The 11,392-nt window shown below is 49.4% G+C and overlaps 1 protein-coding gene across 10 annotated transcripts in view; it reads right to left on the bottom strand.

Annotated features, from left to right (window-relative positions):
- Positions 1 to 3,048: 3,048 nt before the first annotated feature.
- The window catches only part of DYSF (dysferlin), an 88,547-nt gene continuing 80,203 nt past the window's right edge, over positions 3,049 to 11,392 (bottom strand). For all 10 annotated transcript variants that reach the window (XM_030492314.1, XM_030492317.1, XM_030492322.1 and 7 more), the window contains 3 exons: positions 10,554 to 10,663; positions 9,943 to 10,090; positions 3,049 to 3,329 (listed from right to left, as the gene is read on the bottom strand). In XM_030492314.1, the coding sequence (XP_030348174.1) occupies positions 3,291 to 3,329; positions 9,943 to 10,090; positions 10,554 to 10,663 (297 nt within the window). In that variant the 3' untranslated portion in view covers positions 3,049 to 3,290. The remainder of the gene's footprint in view (positions 3,330 to 9,942; positions 10,091 to 10,553; positions 10,664 to 11,392) is intronic.

Below are 11,392 nucleotides of genomic sequence, written 5' to 3'. Positions count from 1 at the left end.
AGAATTAATCCTGGGGTCACTCTGGGTGATGCCTGGATAAGACCTTCTCTTTAGGGAAGAAACAGACCCAGACCCAAAGGGGCTTGCTGCTCTTTGAGCCAAGTCCAGAAATCATAGAATCAGAATCAATCAGGTTGGAAAAGAGCTTTAAGCTCATCAAGTCCAACCATTCCCCAGCACTGCCAAGGCCACCACTAACCCATGGCACTGAGGGCCTCGTCTACATGGTTTTTGAGGAACAGAGACAAGCAGGGGAAGGGTCTTGCCCTCAGTTGAGAGCTGCCAGGGTCAAGTCCTGTGCAGCATCTGGACATTCACATTCCAGCAGCCCAGGACCATCCTAATGCACATCTGCACAGGGATGTGTGCACATGCACGGAGCAGAGGGATGGGGTGAACTCCTTCTGCCTTCCCCACTGCAGCAGGAGGGTAAAATCTGTGGGATCCTTGTCCTCTGTCCCATTCCCAGCCACCCACCTCCTCTCCAGCCACCCCTGGCTTTCAGTGGGTCCAGTTTGGGTGTTCATGTTTATAAATGAAATGGGCATCAACCTCTTCCAGGAAGATGCTGGAGGTTGGCTCCCCAAAGCCAAAGCCAGCACAAGCTTCCCATGCCTCCTTCACCCGTCCCACTTGCCTCACAGGATGCTCCAGATCATAGATCAGCCTTGCAAACCAGCATATGTGGTCAACCAGCTCATGGGATGAGATGTGACCCCACATAAATCCTTCACCATGTCCCAGGTCAGGGCATCGCTCACAAAGAGGGAAGGTGCCATAATTCCATCCACACAATAAAACACACCAGGGACAAGAAGGTTTCAGAGCGTTTCATTTGTAACCACAGTGCATTTTGCATTATTGTATATAAGGCAGAGAGAGGTGATACGGACATCTTTGAGCCATTTCAAACCCCAGAACAACAGGGAGCCACAGGGAATACTTCACCCAGGTCTTACCTCCTGGCTGGCTTTGGTGGAGAGACATAATCAAGCTATAGAAGGCCCACAGTCTGGCAAAGAGATGGATGTGGCTGTTCAATGCCAATGGGATTGAGTTGGTGTTTCCAGCCTGCTTTTACCCACCACAGTCCCATGGAGCCTTCTTGGCCCTGCAGCTGGACTGGGAGCACAGAGGATTGCACTGCATTTGGACTAGCTGAGCTTTGAAGGTCCCTTCCAACCCAAACTGTTCTATTCCTCATCCTTACAGAACTGGGTCCCCTGGATCCTATTCTCCCATGACGGATAATCGATTTGGTTTGTCAGGGGAGAGCTGTTGGTAAGTGCTGGGGAATAAGGTGCAGTTTCTCACTGGGAGAGGCTTGGAGAGGTAACACACAAATGTGTTTTGGGAGGGCTGCTTGTCTCAGCTGGCGTAGAGAGTGGTTGTTGTGATTGATAGGATGGGTGGTGAGCATCCAGACATAAGCAGTGTTGTGCATGGAAGCATGGGTCACTCACCTCTTTGGGGCTCTTGGCACCAGGATTTTGTTCCTGAAACAGGATGGGATCCCAGAGCAATAATGCCAGGATGGGAAATGTCGCAGTCTCTGCAAACCAAAGCAAGGAAGTGGAATAATGGGCCTGATTTCCCCCTGTGGATAGGAGAGCAAGGGATGCCAGTGCTCCCCAGCAGAGCTGGTCATCGTGGGAGATGTACAAGGATCAACCATGAACACCCCAACATTCATTAAGGAGCCAACACAGGCACCCTTTGTCCTCAACTCATCAGACCCTCAGGGGGAAAGCATTTAGGAAAAGCTTTACCAAAACCTGGTAGTTTGATAGTGGGTTTGATATATGGATGGGAATGAAGCATTTAACTGTGCAGGTCAAATGGAACACCCACCCTGGGGTGCACAAGCCCAGAACCAACTTCATCACTCAAGCTTTTGGGGTAGGGATACTTGAGCAGCCAGGCCTCAGCAGCAAGGACAGAGCTTTACAGCTGCATATTGTCCATATTCTATGATTCTATGGCTGTGAGCTGCCCTGTGCAAGCTGGGTGCTGTTACAGTACTGAGTAACAAGGGATTTCATGCTCAATGCAGGACATCCCAATCCAGCAAAGCAATTAGGCATGTGCCTGGCTTTTCTCCCTGCCTTCCACTAAGCCCAGGCTTAAGTGCCTTGCTGGAGCAGGGCAGGAGCTGACATTAGCACAGTTTGTCCTGAGAAACTCTGATCCCTCAGGATCACTTTCCACTGCTACTGCTCTCACATGTCATGCTGAGCAGCAACAGCTCCAGGAGCAAATGAAACCAAGGGAGATGTGTCTCATCCTGCTGAAGTGCAGGAGGGGAACACTTCAAGGAAGAAATCCTTTACCATGAGGGTGCTGAGGCGCTGGCCCAGGGTGCCCAGAGAAGCTGTGGCTGCCCCATCCCTGGCAGTGTTCAAGGCCAGGTTGGACACAGGGGCTTGGAGCAACCTGCTCCAGTGGAAGGTGTCCCTGCCCATGGCAGGGGGTTGGAACTGGATCAGCTTTAAGGTCCCTTCCAGATGAAACCATTCCATGATTTGTGATGCCAGCAGACATAAGGGAGCAGCTCAGAGCAGAGGGAGCAGCAGAGGGAAAACAGGCTCCAAAACCCACAAGCCAGAGTGTGAGGTCCTTCACAAGCACAGAATTCAATGAGAGTTTTGGTTTAGCAGTTCCCACCAGCTCCTGCCTGGGTTTTACATCTCGGCCTTTTCCCTGAGCCCTGTATCCCGTGATGTTCGCTCTCGCTTTGGAAAGGCAACGTGGCAGCCCAGGCTTTCGGGCTGTGCAGCATATCTTGTCTTCAATAGACTTTACACATCTATAAACCAGGCAATACGCATCGCACAGGGAAGGAAAACAGGGTGCAAAGGGAAGCGTGCTCAGAAGCTGAGAGGGTTTGGCTTGCACGTGCTGCTCACACCAGCAGCCCATGACTCGTCCTCTAAGGTCTGCAACGTGTCTCCATGCTCACAGACTGCATGTGAAAAGATCCCTTTGTCCCCCACCCTCTTCAGTTCTGCTTAACCAAAAACAACCCCAAAGAGACGACAGACAAGGAAGTAAAATAAGAAGTATTTGAGAGTAGGTATGGTTGGGATGAGCTTCCGAGGCGGGTGCTGGAGGTGGGATTCCTCATGCTGCATCAGCATCAGCTGGATTTTCATTTGGGCAGCAGCTTAGGGCCTGAGTGAAGCTGTTCCTTCTCCGTCTCCATCTGCAGATGGGATCCAGTGCAGAGCCACGGAGTCTTTCCAAACCACCCAGGCAGGCGCTGGACCTTGCAGGCATTTCTCAGCACAGTTTCAGTTGAAAGGCTTCACCAGTTTCATAGCAGCATAGTTCTGCAGGGATGGAAGAACAAGGGAGATGAGCTGGTTTGCATCAGGTACAGCAGGGTGGCTGTGGAGGTTAAAGCATCTTTAGGGGCACAGAAGTGCAGACTTAGTTGCCTTCAGGGCAGGAGTGATGCCAAGCTCCCAGCCCAGAGACAAGCAAGTAAAAGTGGATTCCTATGAGCGAAGATGGTAAAAAGCCTAAGACACAGGAGGGAAACAGGTCTTGCCTGCTCCTAATATAGGCTACTGATCACAAGCCCCGAGCAAAGAGCACCAGGAGTCATTCCTGGGTTTTGTTTGCTCCTTGCACCAGTTTTGAAGGTAAATTCCCACCTCTTCATCCCCTCATAAGAAATGTGGCACCTTCCCATCAGCTCCATCCCACTGCTCTCATGCTTTTCTTGCAGGTGAGGAGAGAGCATCCAGCTCTTTGTTGAGTTGCTCCTGGTGCCCATTCCACTCCACTGTCTATTTGTACTGCTCCCCCCAAACCCTGAGGCTCTGTTCTCTAGCCCAGCCTTGGCCTCATGTCCTTACAGCTCCTTCTCCCCATGATCCCCCCAAAATGGGTAACCTCATAGAATGGAATCCCAGACTGGTTTTTGTTGGAAGGGACCTTAAAGCTCCTCCAGCTCCAAGCCCCTGCCACGGGCAGGGACACCTTCCACTAGAGCAGGTTGCTCCAAGCCCCTGTGTCCAACCTGGCCTTGAACACTGCCAGGGATGGGGCAGCCACAGCTTCTCTGGGAAAAGTCTGTGCCAGCGCCTCAGCACCCTCACAGGGAAGAGCTTCTGCCTCAGAGCTCATCTCAATCTCCCCTCTGGCAGGTTAAAGCCATTCCCCTTGGCCTGTCCCTCCATCCCTTGTCCAAAGCCCCTCTCCAGGTTTCCTGGAGGCCCTTTAGGCACTGGAGCTGCTCTAAGGTCTCCCCTTCAGGAGCCTTCTCTTCTCCAGGCTGCCCCAGCCCAGCTCTCTCAGCCTGTCATCTCTCTCATCCTTTCTGCCTGTTGGGTTGGACCCTTTGGAAACAGGTCCCAGGCATCCATCACACCATGCCGTGATGTTTTCTGGAGAGTGCTGCTTTCCATGAGTCAAAACCTGCACCCAGGATCACACCACCTGGGTCAGAACATCAAGAGGATTGTTCTCAAGCTCTGCCCCATCCTGGTTTAGTATAGACCCAGCCTGCAGGTCCACGGACTATCTCCAAAGCATCTGCCAAAGGCAACCAAGAACAGCAAACCTATTGCTGAATCTTTGTTCTCTGCATCCCTCAATGCCTCAACCACCTCCTTCAGCATCAGCATTTGGTGTGGGGTTTGCTCCTCAGAGCAGACACCCCAGGCGAGACCTTCCTGTGCCTGTGTTCTGGGATCTACTGTCCGTGTTAGTGCACAGTGAAGTATGGGGCTCATGTCAAATGAGGTGTCACAGCATTTTAGCCTATGGAATGTGCAATTCCTTCCTTAAGAGAAGATGACAGCACTGGGAAAAGCATAAGCTGTGTAAACTCTTGCTTATCAAGACCACAATGAAATACAAAGACTCCGGCTTAGGTCATTTGGAAAGAGCTCTAGTTAAAGTAGCTCCAATTCAAAGCCCCACAACCACATACCAGCCAGTTTGGAAGTCCCTCCTCAGCATATTGAGTTTAATTGGTACAGGATGTTCTATCACCCTGTCACTTTAAAGCAAAACAAGTTTGGAAACAGCTCATAGTGCTTGTTACCCATAAGGTCTTTGGAGGAATGGGGGAAATAGAAGGGAAAAAACCCCCAAAACACAACAAAAGTCAAGTCTGACCAATGGCATCTTGATAAATTACAATGTGTAGCAAATGAGGAGGCAGTTTGCCAACAAGGATTTCTAATAATGCCATAAATCAAGCAAGCAACGTTAGGGCACTGTACCAGAAGGCATTAGAAAGGCCTCCAGTGACATATAACCTTCAAATTCATTATCCATCCATTTGTCTCTCAGAGCCTATCCTCCAAACCACTCCTCGTTGGATGCTTTGACTGGTGGTATAATGAAGGGTAGCAAGTTGTGTGTCCAGCTCAGGCTTTGTATTAAGAAAGTGCTGAAAGCCAAGCAGGATTATCCATCAACACAGGGAGAGGGCTGTAATTGGAATTGATGCCAACGGAAGCAAGGCTGGGCTGGCAGAACACAAACAGAGCTTTAGAAGGTAGTAAACATTCGCATGGTGCTGCAGAGCAGAGCTGGCTCCAGCTGGAAGGAGAAGTACATACTCTTATGGTGGTAGCCACTAACATCTTTACAATAAGCACTGCTTTGGGGACACAACTTTGCTGCCGTGTTCCTTGTGTGTTACAGAGGCAAAAACTGCTTCAAACTCAAACAGGGGAGGTTTAGGTGGGATATAAGGACAAGTTCTTCCCTGTGAGGGTGCTGAGGCACCGGCACAGGGTGCCCAGAGAAGCTGTGGCTGCCCCATCCCTGGCAGTGTTCAAGGCCAGGTTGGACACAGGGGCTTGGAGCAACCTGCTCTAGTGGAAGGTGTCCCTGCCCGTGGCAGGGGTTGGAGCTGGAGGAGCTTTAAGGTCCCTCCAACACAAACTGTGACTCTATGATTCTAAACACCCGAGTTTTACAACCTTTCCATCTGACCTTGTGTACACCAAGACTTTCACCCAACCATCCCCACAGCAGAAGGCAAAGCTCTTCTCAGCTATGGCAATGTTGGATGAAAAGTCCATCAAAGCCACTGTCCCTTCCCAAAAAGCCCCACAGCGTGCTGTAAATGAGCATTGCTGGACAGGAGCATAAAGTGGAACTGGAGCATATCTTGTAGGAGGACATTCAATCTCCATACGTGGACGCCTCGAGCAACGATGCATTAACCACAACCTTCAGCACATTGTTCCAATGGTTCATTAACCTTCATCTCCCAAATTAGCATCCTATTTCCACTGGAAGAATTCCCCTCACTTCAACATCCAGCTACTGGAGCTCATTAGACGTTCATCTGTTGTTTAAGGAGTGTTCTGATGTCAAGTTAAATCTAAGGATAAGGAAATCATATAGGAAATATCCAGGGAATGCTGTTCCAAGAGTCCTAGCTTGTATAGACCATAATGACAACCACTCTGCAAGGCAAACCAGGAGTAACCTGACACTAAGACTGGGTGGAAGAGCCCAAGTGAAAACATAAAGAACCTCAGAATATCAGATTTTCAACATTTTTTCCCATTTTTGTAAAACTAGACAACTAATTTTTTATGGAAATTCGCAATACCATGCAGTTTTCCACCCAAACCCAAAGGTTTTCCAGTTGGAAATGGCCTCTCACCAACTCAGAGGAGTTGCTCTGTCAACAGTTGTGCTAATGATGACTGATTTCTTATGGACTTGTGCCTAAGTTTCCCATACTGCTGTACTCCCAGCTCCCCACAGATCCTGATCACCTCCTCTTCGCCCCAAAGCACTTCCAGACCCTTCCCAACTCCTGCAGGTCTCCTCCTGCTCCCTCCAGGGACCCCAGATCCCACCAACGCAGCCAATGCACATTCCCTGGCTGGAAAACAACTGCTGGTTGCTCAGAGCTCTCCTGGGAAAGAGGCTTTGAAGAGGAGCTGAGATGAGGGATGGGAAGATCTTTATTCCAGCCCATGATCCATCACATGTACTCTGTGTCCTGAGGACAGCAGAAGCACAAAGGCACCACATTTTGAGAGGTTTCTGATTCCATGTAAAGGCTATTTTGGGAATATTCTGGAATACAGCCTTTAGCAAATACTTCCCTGGGGTGTAAAGCATCTCTTGGTGGGTAATTGAACAAGACCAAGACATCAGCTTCATCATTCACTGAAAAGCTGGAGCTTTTGGGGGGAATAAGTGGTTTTGAGAACCACAGAAGCCCTTTGCCATTCTGGGTGGAAGCACACAGCTTTCAAATGGGACATTTGCTCTTACTTTCTGACCACAAAGCTGGGTCTGTGGTCGGAAGCTTTCAGCACTGTATGCAGAATAGGAATGAATAATAATGAAATCCCATTTTTATACCAAAAGCCAAGGAAAATGCCCTGGGTTTGTGTTCAGGGGAGATTCCTGTCTGCTTGGGATGGAGGTGACCTATCCAGGGTTAGCTTAGCTCATGGTGCCCTCAGGCAGAGTCCAAACAGGACAAGGTTTGGAGCCAGATTTGGGACACAATGGTCCCTAGTGGAGCCTGTAGGCAGGCAGGGATTTGATCTGCAGCAGGGATTCGATCTGCAAGCAGGTCCTTGGCTTCCATGACTGGAAGGACCCTGGAGGTCACAGTGAAGATCCCAACAAGCAGAAAGCTCTTCATGTAATGCCGTAGGCAAAAAGGGCAACAGAAGCAGGAAAATAGTAACTTCACCTCTGTATGTGCCCCTTAGCATCACTGTATCCCTGTTCCTTGCCCTCTGCCTGCTCACACTGATGGTACACATGCCCTAACAGGATTCCCATGAGGTTTGCCTCCCACCACCCACCCCTTTGCCAGGATGAGAGGGGCAGGACACACACAGAACCCTCTACCTGCAGCGTGGGACCTCAAAACTGTGGAGTGGCAGGATTTACATATAAAAGCAGCAAGGTCCTTACTTTAAACAGGTTCTGGCGGTGCTCCTGCCACGCAGATCAAGAACAGAAGTGAGGAGGGTTTGGTTTTCCATGCCTTTAATCAGGGGTGTGATGGTGAGCCCTGCCAAAGGTCAGGATGCCAGGGGCATCCTTCATAGCAAAGCATCACCAGCGCAACAGCCAAGCTTAGTGCCTGATGGAATGGGAAAGGAATTAAATCTCCAAGTAAATGCAGAACCAGTGACCTCAAAAATCTAGGGAAAGCTGGCCAAATAGACATAAACCCAGGGAAATTCCATGAAACACGGCCTGACTTTGTCAGAACACAACTAAAACCTGACCTGACCAAACTGAAACTGAATAAAACAACATTGAGCTGGAAAAAGGGACTCATCCCAAGTGATAATGAGTGTAAATCAGGATTTAGAGTTTGCAAAGTTTTCTCCTCTCAACGTTGGTTTTATATGATCCCACTGGAATGGCTGCAAAGCCACTTGCATCTGCAGGGAAACACTGAGTTCTCGGTTGAAAAGGTTTGGTTTCTGCCACTTGACATGGAGGGAGTCTCCAGGAATGGCTCCAAGCACAGGGCATGCACAATTATTTCCTCCTTCATACTCCTTAGCACCTCCAGAATTGTTTCTACAGCACGAGTATCCAGCTTTTCCCGTGGATACAAGCATATAGAGGTGGGGAAAGCCTTGATCTAATCCCAACCCCTATTTTCTCAATGGGAACAATGGAACATGCACGACTTCAGATCATCTGAAAGTGATTATGATGGCGAGAAGAAATTCCACACCTCGCTCTTCGCTTGCACACTGCAAGCACACAAAGGCATCTGCAAAAGGCAGCCACGTTCTCTCACATGAAGTTATAAATTACCCCAATGAGTTCCTATGTAAAACAAAAAAATCCTATACTAGGAGGAGAATTTGTTAACTGCTGGAAGGAGAGAAACGGGTCATTTTTCTTATCAGTCTGAGAGGAGGGGAAATGGCATCCAAGAGCCAGCATGAATTATTCCAGTGCTGTAGAAACAGAGGAGGATATAAACCCCCATCCATGGCCAAAGTGGAAGGCAAAGGGCTCTGTTATTTATTTATTTAGGTTTGCCAGTTTCAGCAAGGCAAGAAAAAGCCACTTTAGTGATGAATGAGGTGAAAACCCTTCCCCTCGTTTCAGATATTACATTGGTGTAACGTGCTCCAAGCCTTGATAGTGAGAGACAGGGCTGCCCCAACACCTACAGACTCCCTGCATCTTTAAGCTCTTACTGACCAATGTGGGTTTTGCCACTGCTCAGCCCAGTAAAATGCTCAGTTTCATTCCTAATATATGAAAATAGCAATAAAACCTAATAATGCCAATACCTAAAGGGGCTACAGGAAACCTGGAGAGGGGCTTTGGACAAGGGTCTGTAGGGACAGGCCAAGGGGAATGGCTTTAACCTGCCAGAGGGGAGACTGAGATGAGCTCTGAGGCAGAAGCTCTTCCCTGTGAGGGTGCTGAGGCGCTGGCACAGGGTGCCCAGAGAAGCTGTGGCTGCCCCATCCCTGGCAGTGTTCAAGGCCAGGTTGGACACAGGGGCTTGGAGCAACCTGCTCTAGTGGAATGTGTCCCTGCCCGGGGCAGGGGGTGAAACTGGAGGAGCTTTAAGGTCCCTTCCGATCCAAACCAGTCTGGGATTCTGGGATTCTAATTAGGAATTAGGTTCATTCCTAATTAGGCTGCATGTTTGTCAGGGATTTTCGCACCAACTTGCACCACTTCCAGCATCAGCTGCTGGAACCTCTTTGAAGACCATCAATTAAACCTCAGCATCGTTACGCACAAATTGAAACATGGGCACAAAGAGGTGAGCACCTCACAGTGAGTCTGCAGCAAAGCACAGAAACACAAACTCTCTCTTTGACCCACCATGGTCCACCACATTGTCCCTCAGGGACCACCATGGCACTCTGCAGTCACCTGCACTAGGACCATCTCTGTCACCACAGAGCCAACCTTGGTCAACCCCCACATCCTCTCCCACACCCATCATACCGGGAAGGCGTAGATGAAGATTCCCAGGAAGAGCAGCAAGATGAAGAGGACGATGGCCAGGATAACCACCCACTTGTACCGCCGCCACAGGATGTACTTCAGGGTCTTGTATGGGGAGGTGAACCAGAGGAAGGAGGTTTCTGGGCGCCTGGAGTCAAAGTTGAGGTCACTTCTGAGTTTCACAGTACTTTCATCCTCCTGGATCCCCAACCCCACGAGCATGACCTGCTGTAATGGGCTGGCTGCTCATCCCAGAAACCCATACCCAAGGCCAGGTTGGACACAGGGGCTTGGAGCAACCTGCTCTAGTGGAAGGTGTCCCTGCCCGTGGCAGGGGGTTGGGACTGGATGATCTTTAAGCTCCCTTCTAACCCAACCATTCTATGATCCCTCTGGGTAGACTATGCCAAATGCCCTCCTTGGTGGTCCAAACCAGCCTCCCAGCCACCCTGGATTGTCTCAGTTCCTACAGTCTGAGCATCAGCAGTTCAGCAATGGAGCCTACACAGGAGCAAACCCATTGCAGACCCCAAACTGGGAACCCAGATTTTCAATTGCTCCTTGAGAAATCTGTGCCCTGGTGGTTACTTTCCCATTCAAGATGCTCTTACTTGGGGTCCTCCAGCTTGGGGTTCATATTTGGCTCATCCCGACCCATGCCAGCTGGCCGCTCCTCGTGCTCTTGTTCTGCCACAATTTCCAAAGTCATTTCCAATTTGCCCTGTGTGGGTTAAACAAAAACCAAACTTAGAAACAAAACCAAACCAAAAGAAAAGGGAGAGGTGAGAAATGAACCTATGATACAAAACACTGATTGGAGAAAGAAAAACTACCTTGAGCATAACCCATCCACCGCCAACAAGGATCATGAGGAACCCAGTAAAGTAGATTTCATACAGATGTCTCATTGCCCACTATAACGTTCTCAGATACTCTAGGACATCTCAAATATCACCAACACCCAAGTTCAGGCAACCAAGTCCAAGGTCTTATGTTGAATGACTTAACTCACTGCCTGGACTCCTTTACCTGCATTGAACAGTTGCCAAAGACTTGAACGGGAGCCCAGATACTTGCACTTAAATAGATCAGTTTGCCAGCTGGAACCTTTCCATGGTACTTGTCACAACACAATGTCATTAAGAATAGATGAGATACGGAGTCGAATTAGGTGGCATGTTCCAAAAACCACAGCAAAAAACCTACAGAAGAAATCATTTCTTCTGAGGCATTTGGATGGTGCTGGAAAAATCATTTCTTCTGAGGCATTTGGATGGTGCTGGACAAGTCCTGGAGAACATCCAAGTGCAAAAGCTGGTGCAGTCTGTAAAAGGTGCAGCCCAGCACTGTATTTCTTGTCCTGGCCATGGCATCCTGCATGTGCTTGGCCTGGCCACATACCTCCTCAGTGCTTTGAGTGAGTCCCCCCAAGAGAACATGTCAAGAAGCC

Source organism: Strigops habroptila, chromosome 7 (assembly GCF_004027225.2).
Source record: "Strigops habroptila isolate Jane chromosome 7, bStrHab1.2.pri, whole genome shotgun sequence".
Classification (NCBI taxonomy): Eukaryota; Metazoa; Chordata; class Aves; order Psittaciformes; family Psittacidae; genus Strigops; species Strigops habroptila.
This window is presented reverse-complemented; position numbering and strand designations above follow the sequence as displayed.